Consider the following 17,622-nt stretch of genomic DNA (forward strand, 5'->3'; position numbering starts at 1 on the left):
TTCTCCTTCTTCCGCTTGACAGCCTCCCTCACTGCTGGTGTTCACCAACAGGTTCTTTGGTTGCCATCATAACAGGCACGGACAAGGTTTTGGCAACAGCTATGAACAGTTGCTTCCACAACTGAGGTCTTCAACAAGGTCAATTCTGAATCAGTGTCTCCAACCTCCTCCAGAACATGTGAGAAGCTCCCTTGGAGATGAGAGTTCAGAGATGAAAATCAGAGTCCTCTGCCAGCTTTCCCTGGCAGACACAGACTACTCGTTTGGGCCTGTCAGGTTTGTCTGGCAGGTTTAGCTGCCACCTGATTCAACTCATCAGATGGTGATCAGCTCACAGCTCAGCACCTCTCTTTACCAATGCATCCGAAACACGCAGCCACAGGTCAGACGACAAGACCTCGATGTCGGTAACTTACCTCTGACCCAAGGTGCTCTGTACCAAGTACACTTATAAGCAACCTTGTGTTTGAACGTGCTGTTTGTTATGGACAAACTGTGACTAGCACAGAAGTCCAATAACATCCCACCAAGGATCAATAGTCAATGCTTCAGCATGACTTAATTACTATGGGTCACGGACATTACTGAAGACTTGCTGCGCAACAGGGAATCGGTCACAGCTTCTCTGGCCAGCCTGCGAATCCCTTCCTGCACCAAACCTTCACCAAACACGTCAGTTGTTGTCCGTGAATCCAGAAGGTTGGCCTGAAACAGAGAAGAAAGCTCAGAGTAAATAGAAGTCTTATTTCTAGAGGAACAAGATACACTTCTCATCTGATTACGGTGCTTCAAGTGTTTGTGCTCAGTAACAGTATTTCTTCACCTCTTCCAGAGCGATGAAAGTGGACAGAATATCTCCAGCCTGGCCAGAGGCGATGTCATCACCCAACAAGTTGTCCGTCAAGGTGGTAGCCATCTCTTTTTCCCTCTGGGCCTGGAGCTCCCGCTCTTTATTGACGGGCAGGTTTCGGACCTCTTCCACAATCCTGGATGAACACATTTACAGTCAGAGCAGTTCATCATTCTACGGTCCAGGCGGACCTTTTCATAATAGCCGTTGACAGACTGAAAGTAAAATAAGGTGTTTATCAGCTGTGCTGTTGAACCTTACTTTATCAACTTCTGACGAATCTCCTGGAACTCTTTCTTATTCCTGTCGATGGCTTCTCTTAACAGGACGAGATTCTCAAAGTTCTCCAGAGTCAGGTTCGTCAGGCAGCTGTCGTGCCACGGTGTCTGGCGCTGGGTCATGCTGGTTTTTGCGACCACTTCATCCACATGTACCAGATCCTTCTGGGATTCATCTTCTTCTGACTGTTATTAAGACAAAAGTTTTAGTTGGAATAAAATAAGAGGAAAATCATGACTTACATGCAGACAATATTAATATGTTCAGGTAGAGTAGGGGGTTAAACTGGGTATTTGCACGCTGTTGTTCTCAGGAGGTGAAGCTAGGATGTAAAGCAGGCTTACCTTAGTGGAATCCGTTTCCACAGCTAGTTCTTGATTGGTGATAATCACAGAACTAAAAAAGTTAAGGAAGATGAACCCACAGCTGAAGATGAAGATGAAGAAGTACACCAACGCAGCATAGCGAAGTGCTTCATCCACACTGAAATGGACAGAATATTAAATTAGACAAAACTGTCAGCAGAGTGGCTATAAAATATGAATCTTCACCAAATACAAACGTGCCAAAACAGATGGACGTACACTGAAGTTTACTGCACTCGCATATGTTCACCTAGTGTTCTCTTTCAGAACTGACACTTTTACTTATTTAGTTATAGTCAGAGATCCAGACAAGAGCTGCTTACCCCTTAAATCCATAGTAGATTTTAAACCAGCCATTCTGGGTGATGCAGATGAACAGAGTGTACAGGGCTGTAGGGAAGTCTCCAAAAGCAGATGGAACTTCATCCCCAAACAGCATCACTCCACACAGGCCAAACATCTAGAGCACAATCAATAACAGAGCATTTCAGACACAGCGTACAGCATTTCACCATGAACAAAACACAAGTACAGAGACCTTATCTTTTGGATCGTTTCTGAGATTTTATCATACAAATACGAATTGTGGAAGAGCACATACCACCATGAAGCACATGATGAGGATGAAGATGTTCAGCAGTGCAGACATGGAACGGGCGATGCTGTTGAGTGCTCTGGAAAATCCCTCGGAAAAAGCAAACAGCCTTACACTCCGAAAGAGTCGCAGCGTTCTGGAAAAGGAGAAAAGAAAGAAGCACAAATATTGAACAGTTACAAACTGTGAGCTCAGTCTGAACAGATACACCATCACTCTCCTCTTTTCCATCCTTTTATGAGGAACACTGATCTAGATGAAAAACCTGAGGAGTTTTAAAATGTGGGAACACGTCACTGTAATTTTCCTCACCTGATGATCCTATTTTGGCTTGGGGGCAAGAATCTGTACCCCACCATCAGACCCAGACTGACCAAGAAATCCAGGACATTCCACCCACTCTGCAGATACAGAAGAAATAATGATCAAATAAGACTTGATGAGACACAGCAACCTTCTACAAGGAAAATATGGATTAATAGAAGTAAACATTTTGAGAAAAAAAACAGTACCATCCAGAAAATCCTGAAACCGTAGGTGAACTTGAGAACAATCTCTGAAATGAAAGCGGTGAAGATGATCCACTCCCAGATCAGGAATGCAGTCTCATGGTCCTGAAATTACAGTCAGAAAGAGAGTGGAGTTTAATATACAGGGTTTCTGAAAGTACACTCAAACACAAGTACCAGAAACATCACCTGTCCTACAAAACACACTGACAGAAGCACAGAACTGTACTGTAGGGTTAGTCAGTCAGTGGGAGAGGGAACATGATCGAACTGTCTGAAAATATCTGGTGACATCAAGATTTTGGGTTCTCACCTTGGCAATCCTCGAGTTGGTCTGGACGCTGATGATGATGCAGTTGAGGAGTGCAATGACCAGGATGAGGAACTGGACAATTGGGTGCTCCACAATATACTGGAACATTGCAGAGATGTAGTTTCCAATGTTGTACTCCGTCTACATGTGAGAAGAGAAGAGTGAGAATTATTAACATCTCAGAACTTTTGGTCAGGACTCAAAGGCCCAGTGAAGAGCCAAAGCTGGTCTTATAAAGGTCTTAGGATTTATAGTAGAGCAATTCCACAACTCAGCACATGATGGATTAAACCCAGTGACTCCTTATAGTTCATTACTGAAGTGAAACTCCTTTGTCTTTCTTACATTTTCGTGGAGCAGCTCCATGAAGCCCTCTCCTGGTTCCTCCACTTCCTCCATCACGGACTGTGGTTCCAAAGAGGTTTTAGATGTTTTCTGCCCCCAAAAAGACAGACATTCATTTAGACTCTATATCCATACACACATCTTACACAAAATGTATTTACCAAAAGCTCTGGAAAGAACCTGAAAAAACAGGTAAATGGAGAAGTTTAAGAGAACAGGTAAAAAAGAACCTGGTCCACCTTGAGCATGGCGAGGTGCTTCTGGTTCTGTCTGCTGGGAGACAGAAGGGCTTTCTCCTCTCTTACTTCCTCCTTCTTCTTCTTCTTTTGGTGATCGCTCATCTCTTCTGAGACTCGATCAGCTGCTGTCTGCTCCTTAAAAGCTCCGCCGCTCTGTTCGTTACCATGGAATCTCTCTCACTCTATGACGTCATAAACGTTCCACCATCAAACGTCACCCAGCCGACAAGCGCATCTGCTAGTTAGCGCATATGCTAGTCTAGTTGGGTCACGAGGACTGATCACATGTCGTTGATCTGAATACTAAGTGATTGTAAATGGACAGAATATTCATATATGATATTATCTAGTGGTCACTGATCAATAAAAATGAAGATTAAAATATTAGAATTATTAGAACAGAATATTTTTTATAGATATACTTATATTTATAGGCGGTTCACTGACAACTGTAAACATGGAGGATCAACTTCCGGTTGATAAAACCAACCCCTTTATTGCTGGAAGTGTTTCACTGAAGTCATTCTGAATTTGTGTTAACAGTTAACAATTTAGCTCCACTTTAAAGAAAAAATAATGAATATTGATGAAATATAAAGGTTTAGGTTGTGTTCGATACACTACCCGTATTGTGATATTACAGATTAGCATTACCTGAAGGAAATACAGAGCTTGCAAATAAGTAAATAAACCTTTCTGCAGCTTCTTTAAAAAAAAACTTGTCTAAAGAAAAATTTCATCAACGATGTGTTTAAAAATGAAAAAGAGGAAAATCCATAAACTAAAGATTTCATTGTTTTATAAATATAAGATATGTTACAGTCTGTTCCACATCAAACACACTGATATTTTTATCATATTTTATATTGGGAATTTACATCAACAAAAGTTACAAAATTTATATTTAGATTTCACATTTATACATTTTTATCATTATATTCCCCTCATAATAAGCACCTTCAGATATCAAACATGTCTGGGGGATTGACTGCTTATGGGGTAAGGGACGTTTATTAAATAATAAAGAAATATTTATTGAAAATTTTAAATTCATCAAGAATGTCGGACACGTGACCAGTAGAGGGCACTGATCTGCAGGTTTTTGGTAAAGACTGAAACTTACATTGTAGCCACATTAAAGTGAATACCACATTTAATGCCTGCTTATTTAATAATAAAATAATATTTAATATTTGTTATACTGCATAAATTCAATGAGTTTAAGATGTGGACAGGTAATAATTTTAACACACTAAGCTACTAATCACAGGTAGGCCGGAGAGTGACAATCAGGAACTGCTGAATATTTACCTTTACATTTAAATACAGACAGTTCTGACACTCTAAGAAAGAGGAAAGATAGAAAATGAAGGCTTGTGCAGGTTTAAATATTTTCATATGCCAGGTGAAGTTCAGTGACTTGGAAATTGTTTTGTCTCCATTCCCTGACTCACACTCACCAATAACCATTTCTCAGAGCTGTGTGGAGTGTTCTTTCTTTAGTCTTCATGGTGTCTTCATTTGTAGGGAGGAATACTGATTAACCAGTGACTGGAGCTTCATTTCTATTTTCTTGTGCATCCAGTTAAAACTGGAGAAGGTGGTTTTGTAGAAAGCTAGTTTTTTTTAATCCGACACCCTACTTTCAGTCTGATGGCTTGGGGGAAGAAGTTATTGCAGAGTCTGGTCGTGTTGGACCTGATGCTGCGGTACCTTCTTCCTGATGGCAGGAGGGAGAACAGTCTGTGTGAAGGGTGGGTGGGGTCATCCACAATGGTGGTTGCTTTGCGGACGCAGCGGGCAGTGTAAATGCTAATAATAACTTACCTCAGCATTGCAAATAATTATTTACCTCAGCAGTGCTAATAATTATTTACCTCAGCATTGCTAATAATTATTTACCTAAGCAGTGCTAATAATTATTTACCTTAGCAGTGCTAATAATGATTTACCTAAGCAGTGCTAATAATTATTTACCTCAGCAGTGCTAATAATTATTTACCTCAGCATTGCTAATAATTATTTACCTCAGCAGTGCTAATAATTATTTACCTCAGCATTGCTAATAATTATTTACCTAAGCAGTGCTAATAATTATTTACCTCAGCATTGCTAATAATTATTTACCTCAGCATTGCTAATAATTATTTACCTAAGCAGTGCTAATAATTATTTACCTTAGCAGTGCTAATAATTATTTACCTCAGCATTGCTAATAATTATTTACCTCAGCAGTGCTAATAATTATTTACCTCAGCATTGCTAATAATTATTTACCTCAGCATTGCTAATAATTATTTACCTAAGCAGTGCTAATAATTATTTACCTCAGCATTGCTAATAATTATTTACCTTAGCAGTGCTAATAATTATTTACCTTAGCAGTGCTAATAATTATTTACCTCAGCATTGCTAATAATTATTTACCTCAGCATTGCTAATAATAATTTACCTCAGCAGAGCAAATAATTATTTACCTCAGCATTGCTAATAGTTATTTACCTCAGCAGTGCTAATAATTATTTACCTCAGCATTGCTAATAATTATTTACCTCAGCAGTGCTAATAATTATTTACCTTAGCAGTGCTAATAATTATTTACCTCAGCATTGCTAATAATTATTTACCTCAGCATTGCTAATAATAATTTACCTCAGCAGAGCAAATTATTATTTACCTCAGCATTGCTAATAGTTATTTACCTCAGCAGTGCTAATAATTATTTACCTCAGCATTGCTAATAATAATTTACCTCAATATTGCTAATAATAATTTACCTCAGAGTCTGCATAATAATTTACCTCAGCATTGCTAAAAATGATTTACCTCAGCATTGCTAATAATTTACCTCAGCAGTGCTAATAATGATTTACCTCAGCAGTGCTAATAACTATTTACCTCAGCAGTGCTAATAACTATTTACCTCAGCAGTGCTAATAATTATTGAACTCAGCAGTGCTAATAATTATTGAACTCAGCACTCAGCAGTGCTAATAATAATTTACCTCAGCACTCGGCTAGTGCTAATAATAATTTACCTCAGCACTCGGCTAGTGCTAATAATAATTTAATCTCAGCAGTGCTAATAATAATTTACCTCAGCACACAGCAGTCCTAATAATAATTTCATCTCAGCATTGCTAATAATAATTTCATCTCAGCAGTGCTAATAATAATTTACCTCAGCAGTGCAAATAGTAATTTCATCTCAGCATTGCTAATAATAGTTTACCTCAGAGTATGCATAATAATTTACCTCAGAGTCTGCATAATAATTTACGTCAGCACTACTAATAATTATTTACCTCAGCAGCGCTAATAATTATTTACCTCAGAGTCTGCATAATAATTTACCTCAGCAGTACTAATAATTATTTACCTCAGCATTGCTAATAATTATTTACCTCAGCACTCATCAGTTCTAATAATTATTTACCTCAGCATTGCTAATAATAATTTACCTCAGTAGTGCTAATAATAATTTACCTCAGCAGTGCTAATAATTATTTACCTCAGCAGTGCTAATAATAATTTCATCTCAGCAGTGCTAATAATAATTTACCTCAGAGTCTGCATAATAATTTACCTCAGCAGTACTAATAATTATTTACCTCAGCAGTGCTAATAATAATTTACCTCAGAGTCTGCATAATAATTTACCTCAGCAGTACTAATAATTATTTACCTCAGCAGTGCTAATAATTATTTACCTCAGAGTCTGCATAATAATTTACCTCAGCAGTACTAATAATTATTTACCTCAGCAGTGCTAATAATAATTTACCTCAGCAGTACTAATAATTATTTACCTCAGCAGTGCTAATAATTATTTACCTCAGAGTCTGCATAATAATTTACCTCAGCAGTACTAATAATTATTTACCTCAGCAGTGCTAATAATAATTTACCTCAGCAGTACTAATAATTATTTACCTCAGCAGTGCTAATAATTATTTACCTCAGCAGTGCTAATAATAATTCCATCTCAGCATTGCTAATAATAATTTACCTCAATATTGCTAATAATAATTTACCTCAGTAGTGCTAATAATAATTTATCTCAGCAGTGCTAATAATTATTTATCTCAGTAGTGCTAATAATTATTTACCTCTGCATTGCTAATAATTATTTACCTCAGCAGTGCTAATAATAATTTACCTCAGCAGTGCTAATAATAATTTATCTCAGTATTGCTAATAATTATTTACCTCAGCAGTGCTAATAATAATTTACCTCAGCAGTGCTAATAATTATTTATCTCAGCAGTGCTAATAATAAGTTTAAAATTAAACTATTCCACAGTCTCACTCACTCACCTCCAAACTAACCAAAATAAAGAAAAAACACACAGGATAAATTAGATTTTTGTAAATTACATAATTTATATCATGTGGGTCTACAAAAAGCATTAAAGTAATGAAGTTATGGGTGGAGCACAAGCCGTTAATATGAGTGCAGACAAGAGAACAGAGCCAACCCCTACTGTACAAATCCTACACAGAGTGAGTGGAGACTGTAGAAGCTAAACATTACATTAAATGAATGAAAAAACACCCAAAACCCCAATTAATATAACATTAGTGCTAACTCATCATCTACTGAGGGACAAGTTCATGAAATATCACTCCTAATTTTCTTATTAATAATACATTTCAGTAAGTAGTTTCACCAAGCTGCCCTGAAACCATCAACATAGCTAACAGTAAGTTAGCTAGCTAGTGCTAGCTTCATAGCCGTCTTCTCTGAAGTAACTTCATGTTATTCAGTATTTTTGAGTTTGATTATAACTTCACTAGCTAAGTAAACTGTCCATAATGCAGTTTATTACATTTATGACCATGTATCTCATATTTAGCACATAACACAATATTTGACCCTCTTTAAAACGTTAGCTGGTTAATTCTGAATATTCAGCTAGCTCGCTAACATGCTAGCTTATTAGCGACTAGCTACGCGTTTTACAAAGTCTCAGCTAGCTAGCTGATACCAAATTAAGCAAACAAGATAGAAAAGGCGGTTATCAAATATATTTATTTTGAACAATATTTACACTTATATCCACAGTAATCTTACAATATCCACACACCCCAGCGTTGTCACAAAGTGCAGTAATGACGAGGCTGTGTAGTTTTTTTCTTTTAACTGTTTATCTGAACATCAATCTTCTTTCCATCAGGTCAAATTCCACCTATTTCTCCTTCCTCGCCCTTCTCTTTCCATCCTCGACTGCTTAACCTCTCTCCATCATCTTTCTGCTGCATCTCTATCTCTATATCTATCTCTCACTATTCATCTTTTAGACCAGTTGCCAGATGTCCACCTCTGTCCTTCTGTTTTTAACAGGAATATAAAATAAAAGGTTGATAGAAAACAGAAGGTTGGCCTGAAACAGAGAAGAAAGCTCAGAGTAAATAGAAGTCTTATTTCTAGAGGAACAAGATACACTTCTCATCTGATTACAGTGCTTCAAGTGTTTGTGCTAAGTAACAGTATTTCTTCACCTCTTCCAGAGCGATGAAAGTAGACAGAATATCATGGCCAGAGGCGATGTCATCACCCAACAAGTTGTCCGTCAAGGTGGTGGCCATCTCTTTCTCCGTCTGGGCCTGGAGCTCCCGCTCTTTATTGATGGGCAGGTTTCGGACCTCATCCACAATCCTGGATGAACACATTTACAGTCAGAGCAGTGCATCATTCTACGGTCCAGGCGGACCTTTTCATAATAGCCGTTGACAGACTGAAAGTAAAATAAGGTGTTTATTAGCTGTGCTGTTGACCCATACTTCATCAACTTCTGGCGAATCTCCTGGAACTCATTCCGGTCAATGGCCAAACTTAACAGGACCAGATTTTGTCAAAAGTCAGGTTCGTGAGACACCTGTCATGAGACTGTGTCTGGCGCTGGGTCATGCTGGTTTATGCGACTATTTCCTCCACATGTACCAGATCCTTCTGGGATTCATCTTCTTCTGACTGTTATTGTGACAAAAATAATTCAGTTTGAATAAATATAGAGAAAGAAAAATGACTTATATGCAGACAATATTAATATGTTCATCTTGCGTATCTTTAAGTAGGGGGTTAAACTGGGTATTTGCACACTGTTGTTCTCAGGAGGTGAAGCTAGGATGTAAAGCAGGCTTACCTTAGTGGAATCTGCTTCCACAGCTAGTTCTTGATTCATGATAATCACAGAACTAAAAATGTTCAGGAAGATGAACCCACAGCTGAAGATGAAGAAGTACACCAATGCAGCATAGCGAAGAGCTTCATCCACACTGAAATGGACAGAATATTAAATTAGACAAAACTGTCAGTAGAGCGGCTATAAAATATGACTCTTCACCAAATACAAACGTGCCAAAACAGATGGACGTACACTGAAGTTTACTGCACTCACATATGTTCACCTAGTGTTCTCTTTCAGAACTGACACTTTTACTCATTTAGTTAAAGTCAGAGATCCAGACAAGAGCTGCTTACCCCTTAAAACCATAGTAGATTTTAAACCAGCCATGGGTGATGCAGATGAACAGAGTGTACAGGGCTGTAGGGAAGTCTCCAAAAGCAAATGGAACATCATCCTCAAACAGCATCACTCCACACAGGCCAAACATCTAGAGCACATTTAAAGACAAAGCTGTTCACACACAGCGTAGAGCATTACACCATGCCCAAGAGAAGGAGCGGGAGATGCTGTTGAGTGCTCTGGAAAATCCCTAGAAGAAAGCAAACAGCCTGACACGCCGAAAGAGTCGCAGCATTCTGGAAAAGGAGAAAAGAAAGAAGCACAAATATTGAACAGTTAAGAATTGTAAACTCGGTCTAAACAGATACATCATCACTCTCCTCTTGTCCATTTCTTTATGAGGACCATTGATCTAGATGAAAAACCTGATGAGATCTTAAAATGTGGGAACACGTCACTGTAATTTTCCTCACCTGATGACCCTATTTTGGCTTGGGGGCAAGAATCTGTACCCTTGATCAATCTAAGAGCCAGATTGATCAAGAAATCCAGGACATTCCACCCGCTCTGCAGATACAGAAGAAGTAAAGATCAAATAAGACTTGATGAGACACAGCAACCTTCTACAAGGAAAATATGGATTAATAGGAGTAAACATTTTGAGGAGGTTCCAGGAGAAAACTGTAAAAAACAATGCCACCAAAAAAATACTGAAACCGCAGGTCAATTTGAGAACAATCTCTGAAATAAAAGCGGTGAAGATGATCCGCTCCCAGATCAGGAATGCAGTCTCATGGTCCTGAAATTACAGTGAGAAAGAGAGTGGAGTTTAATATACAGGGTTTCTGAAAGTCTCAGAAACATCACCCGTCATCACCTACAAAACACACTGATAGAAGCACAGAGCTGTGCTGTAGAGTTAGTCAATCAGTGGGAGAGGCAACATGATCGGACTGTCTGAAAATATCTGGTGGCGTTAAGATTTAGTGTTCTCACCTTGGCAATTCTTGAGATGGTCTTGGCGCTGATGATGACACAGTTAACCAGAGCAATGACCATGATGAGGAACTGGAGAATGGGATGCTCCACAATATACTGGAACATTGCAGTGAGGTAGTTTCCAATGCTGTACTCAGTCTACATGTGAGAAGAGAAGAGTGAGCATTAATTACAAGCCACCTCAGGTTCTCATGCTAGGAGACAGAAGGGCTTTCTCCTCTCTTTCTTCTTCCTTCTTCCTCTGATGATCGGTCATCTCTTCTAACGGAGCGGTTAAAGAAGCTCCTCCATCAGAAACACGTCTGTCTGAGACTCGATCAGCTGCTGTCTGCTCCTTAAAAGCTCCACCGCTCGGTTCATGATGTTGATCTAGATAGAGAAGTAACTGCAAGGTGACAAAAATTAAATAATTTAAAAATATATAAAACTATACAGCTCTGTGCAGATGTTTTAGATATCTGTGATAATTAAGAGTTAAAAAGCGGCTTTTCTGAGCAAGTGTTTATTTCCTCAGTAAAACATTAATATTAAAATAAATACTAATAACATTCCTATAGAAAGTTGTGGTTTTTCATCACTGTGTTCATTAAATCATCTCCAAAGTTCTCCTCATGGGAGTGTAGTATTATTTATAGTTATCATCCAATACAGGGCGTTTCTAGACTAGTTTTACCTCTGCTTGTCTAATCATTTTACTAGTTAATAATAAGAAGAAGATTATTATACTAGTAATATTGCTGTCACTCACATGTATGAACTATTCTCTTTGCTGAATAAAACTACATGTGAAATAGTGATGTCATCTTTGCATCATCAGCTCATGTTAGTTGGAGAAGCCAGGCTTTTTAATGAGGAGGTTACTGCTATATTGGCGAGCTCGCGACGCTCATTTTACAAGCTTGTGTTATCAGAGCCTCTTTCACTAGCTAGCAGAAATACAGCCTATGCTAACGCTACTGATGCCTTTTCTTTACTGTTCTCATGTGTGTGTTGGTAAGTTATCCGCTTATAAAAGGCCTTAACTAAAGCACACACAGCTCTGAGCTGCATTACCTTGTCTGTTGAGTGTCTGACAGCATTAGCTGCTCAAGCTTTTGAACAGACTCTGGGGCATTATGGGCATTATTGCACTGCTGCCACCTACTGGCTGAGTAGATCACTGCAGGATGGAAGTGGTGTACAGGTGCTCCTAATAAAGCTGAAGTACGATTTACATTTTTTTACTCAAGTATAAAAGTACAAAATGCTACAAAATGGACTGAAGTCTTGTGCTGTTTGTGTTTGTGTCACTCGGCCAATGTCTGTAGGTCTGGTTGGACACTCTGCATTACTGGCTTTTTAACCCAATAGAGCCACATCAGCACATCAGCCTCACTGAACACATAGTCAGTTCATGCCAGCCTACAGAACACATGAGGGGCAGAGTTGTACTGTGTGTGAGCTGCAGATGTATTTCCTGCACTTGATGCAGGTAGACTGAGTCTTTCTGCTGCTACAGACGTACACCACATGCACAGCATCTTACACCTACTTCAGATTCTGCAGATGGTTGTTCTGTGGGTTGGGCTGAGAGGGCACCAGCATCCTCCTCCTGAATCAACAAAAATGTGATCTTCAAATTCTGAAAGATCGTTCTCTTCATCATCTCCCCAAACGTCTTTCTCTTAAAAAGTGATTTCCAAGCCCCTTTAAGCAGAGACTCTTCTCTCCATCTTGATCAGCTGTGATGCAGAGCAATACTGGCAAATCTGTTCACTTATCCATCCTAATTTGCAGGTAGGATTGAGAGAAGACATACAGAAAGGTTTCCACAAGACAGAGACTAAAATGTGCAGGAATGTTGGAGCAGACATAAACTGGACAAGAACTGAATGGCTCACAACTTGTTTTTGCTTAATCCAGAAAAAAACATAGGTTTTACTAATTGATCCAAATATGAATAAATCCAAAAATTCCAAATATTACTGTAAAATTAAATGGATTCTCAGTCATAACCAGCAGCACTGTAAAAAACCCAGGAGTTGTTTTGACTCTGGCTTCTCATTTGATGCACACATCTGTTACATAGTTAAAATGGCCTTCTTTCACCTACGTAATATTGCCAATCTGCGTAATGTACTCTCCTTACATGACACAGAGAAGCTGTGTCCTATTCTCTCGTCCCTGCACTGGTTACCAGTTAAATTCTGCATTGATTATAAAATAAATGTTTTGGCCCCACAATACCTTGAGGAACTTCTTAAACCACACAACCCATCACGTACACTTCGTTCACAACTCCTGGCTTTAGAAGAACCAACACTGGAGGAAGAGCTTTCTCTTATAAGGCTCCCCAACTCTGGAATAAACTTCCTATTGGTGTTCGGGACTCAGATAATCCATTAATGCACTGTACTGTTATCCTTGCTGATGGAGCTTGTAAGAATACTAACACATTTGGACTGTACAGCTCTCTGTTCACAGGTCCCTGATCAGTGCTGCAGTCTCTCTAATCTACTTCCTTTACAGGCTGCACATCAGTCTATTCAAACTCCTAAACACATCATCATTTTCTCTTTTGTTTTCTCTCCCCTGTGTGCTGAACTGCCCTCTGCTGTCTGCTTGCTGCTGATCCGAGTCCATTTGTGGTCGGTTGCCCTTGCCTACACTTTGGATCCTGTCCCCCTATATTACCCCCCAAATTTGAATTGAATTGACAGGTTTTCAGTGCTTGAAATGTAACCACATGCAAACACACACACACACACACACACACACACACACAAGGCTATGTAGAAGAAGGACAGAGTGTAAAAAAAAAAAAAAGTAAAAAAGAAAAAAAAATGTTTTTTTTTTTAATGCTCCTTTTGAGTTTTTGATTTACACACATAATAACAGTCTAGATTTCAGGTCTTATTTTAGAATTCAGTTCTTTTCACTATGACTCGGGGGGTTCTGAGTTCGAATCCCGAGCCATGCCGCCTTGCCATCAGTGGCTGGAGTCCAAGTGAGCACAATTGGCCGTGCTCTTTCCTCTCATCACTCCTAAGTGATGTTGGCAGGCATAGTTCTGTTAGCTGGTGCAGTGGAGCTGCGGTTCAGCATGTTTGCGGGGGCTGGCTTCGCATGTATTGTTGGAGACATGGGTTAAGTACCCTCCGAGTGTCAGGAGCATTTCTAGGAGCTACAAACGTGTGGGTTAATTGGCAGAACCAGAATGGGAGAAACAATAGCTAGCGTGCACAACTGACTAACATTTATGAAGGCACTGTTTCCTGAAAACAGGGAGACATAAATCAACCCTCAGGAAAGCCTGTGCTTTTTCTTAATTCTAAATTCTACACACTTACTAAGACTTCTACTGTAAACACATGTAGACCACATAACGTACACGGCCATAATTAATGTGGAGGTATAAGTGACATTTAGCAGACTTCATGACAACAGTTTACCTGAGACAAAAGTTGCTGTTAGAACAAGGGTGTCCAATCCTGACCCTGATGAGTTTATCTCCAGTCCTAATCTAACACACCAGAACCAGGTCATGAAGACCTTCAGGGGTATCAGAGTATTAGAACCATGTGTTGGATATGAACTCTCATAGATCTCCAGAACTGAGCACCACTGTGTCTAAACATGGTTAGAGAGGATTTTGGAGGAGCTTGTGACACTTTCCACCTTTCTCACAGAGTGCAGTAATGACAAGGCTTTGTAGTTTTTTCTTTTCACTGTTTATTTGTACTATTCTCTTCTTTACACCAAATTCCTCTAATTTCTCCTTCCTCACCCTTCCCTTTCCATCCTCGCCTGCTCAACCTCTCTCCATCACCTGATCACCATCATCTTTCTGCTGCGTCTCTCTCTCTCTCTCTCGCTATGTTCTTCATCTTTCACACCAGCTGCCAGATGTACCTCTGTCCTCCTGTTTATAACAGGGCATAAAATAAAGACACAGAATATTAATGAAGAAATGATGAGCTCCATACAGCTGCTATCAGTGATCATTTTAGACCCACTGGTCTGTAATTAGTTTACCAGGCTCTTTTCAATTTCCTGACAATATAAACAACTGGCTATTTCTTAATATTAATATATTTTTATTTCTTAATAAAATATTTCAGAATAAAATACAGATTTTTAAAAATGTCTTTAAAAAGTATTACTTACCAGTTCTTTGATTGAAGGTCATTCAAAGAGACACCAGTTTCAAAAAAATGAACAAATAAAAGTACAGATAGAAAAAAGTAAAAAGAAACAAAACATAGAAGATAAAACCCCCCAGTGAGCAAGCCAAAGGCGACAGTGGCAAGGAAAAACTCCCTCAAAGCTGGAGGAAGAAACCTTGGGAGGAACCAAGACTCACAAGGGGAGACCCATCCTCCTCTGATCAAAACCAGTTAGAAATTAATAAACCAGGTCTCAAGCAGCTGTTATCTCCATGGCACTAGTGGCCTTCAGATCTTCACCCTGAAAAAAAATCACCAGAACAACTTTGTATTAAAATCTCAACAATAAAGAATCAAAAACCTAAACTGACTCCAAAAAGATCATTAAACATCTCCAGCTGATTCAAACACGGCTGCAGGAGTTTAAATCAGAGCCAAGAGAAATAAAAAAAAACACAAACTTACCTCATCTTACCGCTGGACTTTACTTAATGTTACCTAACAACCAGTTTCACCCAGAAGATGTTGTGGAATGCCTAATCGTCTTTTTTCATATTCTTATCCACTTCATTCAGCTCAGGGCCTGCAGTGGCAATGGGGGAAGCACAGAAACCCAGGCATCCCTGTCTCCAGCATCCCAAGGCGCTCCCAGGCCAGCCAGGAGATATAATACTTCCAGCAAGTCCAAGGTTTACCTCGGGGTCTCCTCCCAGCTGGCTGTGCCCAGTACATCTCCAACAGGAGGCAACTGGGGGGACATCCTTATCAGACGCCCCAACAACCTCAGCTGGCTCCTCTCAATGAGAAGGAGCAGCGGCTCTACTCTGAGACTCTCCCAGATAACAGAGGACATAACCTCATTTCAACCGCTTGTGTCCGTGACCAGGGTGGGGATGTAGTTCAGCTGGTAAATTGAGAGCTTTCTGAGGTCCATGCAAGAGCTTTCAGCAATTCCAGGCGAATCTCATCCACTCTAGTGCCTTGTCACTGTGAAGCTTTTTCACTACATCAGTGACTTTGGCCACAGACGAATTCTGCCTCCCTGGAAGTCTCCAGCTCAACCTTCAGGGTAGAAGGCATGTTCCTCGGCTTTAGGAGCTTCTCAAAGTGTTCCTTCTGGTGCCCAACAATATCCTCAGCTGAGTTCAGAGCTTCATCACCCTTATTGAGCACAGTTTGGGCAATGTCCCTCCTCCCCCTTCTGAGTTGTTGGAGCCTTTTCCAGAACATCTTTGAAGACACCTGAAAATCAGTCTCCATTAACTCTACAGACTCCTCACATGCCCTGGATTTCGCTTCTGCCACTGCCAAAGCTGCTACCTTATTTACTTGTCTGTGCCAATCAGCGGAATCAAGAGTGCCCCGATTCTCCTTCTTCCGCTTGACAGCCTCCCTCACTGCTGGTGTTCACCAACAGGTTCTTTGGTTGCCATCATAACAGGCACGGACAAGGTTTTGGCAACAGCTATGAACAGTTGCTTCCACAACTGAGGTCTTCAACAAGGTCAATTCTGAATCAGTGTCTCCAACCTCCTCCAGAACATGTGAGAAGCTCCCTTGGAGATGAGAGTTCAGAGATGAAAATCAGAGTCCTCTGCCAGCTTTCCCTGGCAGACACAGACTACTCGTTTGGGCCTGTCAGGTTTGTCTGGCAGGTTTAGCTGCCACCTGATTCAACTCATCAGATGGTGATCAGCTCACAGCTCAGCACCTCTCTTTACCAATGCATCCGAAACACGCAGCCACAGGTCAGACGACAAGACCTCGATGTCGGTAACTTACCTCTGACCCAAGGTGCTCTGTACCAAGTACACTTATAAGCAACCTTGTGTTTGAACGTGCTGTTTGTTATGGACAAACTGTGACTAGCACAGAAGTCCAATAACATCCCACCAAGGATCAATAGTCAATGCTTCAGCATGACTTAATTACTATGGGTCACGGACATTACTGAAGACTTGCTGCGCAACAGGGAATCGGTCACAGCTTCTCTGGCCAGCCTGCGAATCCCTTCCTGCACCAAACCTTCACCAAACACGTCAGTTGTTGTCCGTGAATCCAGAAGGTTGGCCTGAAACAGAGAAGAAAGCTCAGAGTAAATAGAAGTCTTATTTCTAGAGGAACAAGATACACTTCTCATCTGATTACGGTGCTTCAAGTGTTTGTGCTCAGTAACAGTATTTCTTCACCTCTTCCAGAGCGATGAAAGTGGACAGAATATCTCCAGCCTGGCCAGAGGCGATGTCATCACCCAACAAGTTGTCCGTCAAGGTGGTAGCCATCTCTTTTTCCCTCTGGGCCTGGAGCTCCCGCTCTTTATTGACGGGCAGGTTTCGGACCTCTTCCACAATCCTGGATGAACACATTTACAGTCAGAGCAGTTCATCATTCTACGGTCCAGGCGGACCTTTTCGTAATAGCCGTTGACAGACTGAAAGTAAAATAAGGTGTTTATCAGCTGTGCTGTTGAACCTTACTTTATCAACTTCTGACGAATCTCCTGGAACTCTTTC

The 17,622-nt window shown here is 40.1% G+C and overlaps 1 protein-coding gene across 1 annotated transcript; it reads right to left on the bottom strand.

Moving 5' to 3' along the window:
• Positions 1-558: 558 nt before the first annotated feature.
• LOC140561388 (cation channel sperm-associated protein 4-like) lies at positions 559-15,962 on the bottom strand. The gene is made up of 17 exons (XM_072686570.1): positions 15,805-15,962; positions 14,856-14,865; positions 10,962-11,102; positions 10,040-10,113; positions 9,280-9,330; positions 8,998-9,154; positions 3,487-3,648; positions 3,257-3,316; positions 2,912-3,052; positions 2,602-2,703; positions 2,402-2,490; positions 2,096-2,225; positions 1,818-1,954; positions 1,474-1,612; positions 1,112-1,314; positions 824-986; positions 559-705 (listed from the first exon to the last, which is right to left on the bottom strand). The coding sequence occupies exons 1-17, from the start codon at positions 15,960-15,962 to the stop codon at positions 559-561; spliced, it is 2,064 nt and encodes a 687-aa protein (XP_072542671.1).
• Positions 15,963-17,622: the final 1,660 nt, after the last annotated feature.

Source organism: Salminus brasiliensis, chromosome 8, assembly GCF_030463535.1.
Source record: "Salminus brasiliensis chromosome 8, fSalBra1.hap2, whole genome shotgun sequence".
NCBI lineage: Eukaryota > Metazoa > Chordata > Actinopteri > Characiformes > Bryconidae > Salminus > Salminus brasiliensis.

What these genes read in the sequence shown, in the direction of transcription:
- LOC140561388 (XM_072686570.1), bottom strand. Translation starts at nt 15,962, where the DNA reads ATGTCCTCTGTTATCTGGGAGAGTCTCAGAGTAGAGCCGCTGCTCCTT. An exon ending in ATCTACTATGGATTTAAGGG is followed by an intron (nt 1,613 to 1,817) that starts GTAAGCAGCTCT and finishes TGTCCATTTCAG; the next exon opens with TGTGGATGAAGCACTTCGCT. An exon ending in TGGAAACGGATTCCACTAAG is followed by an intron (nt 1,315 to 1,473) that starts GTAAGCCTGCTT and finishes TCTTAATAACAG; the next exon opens with TCAGAAGAAGATGAATCCCA.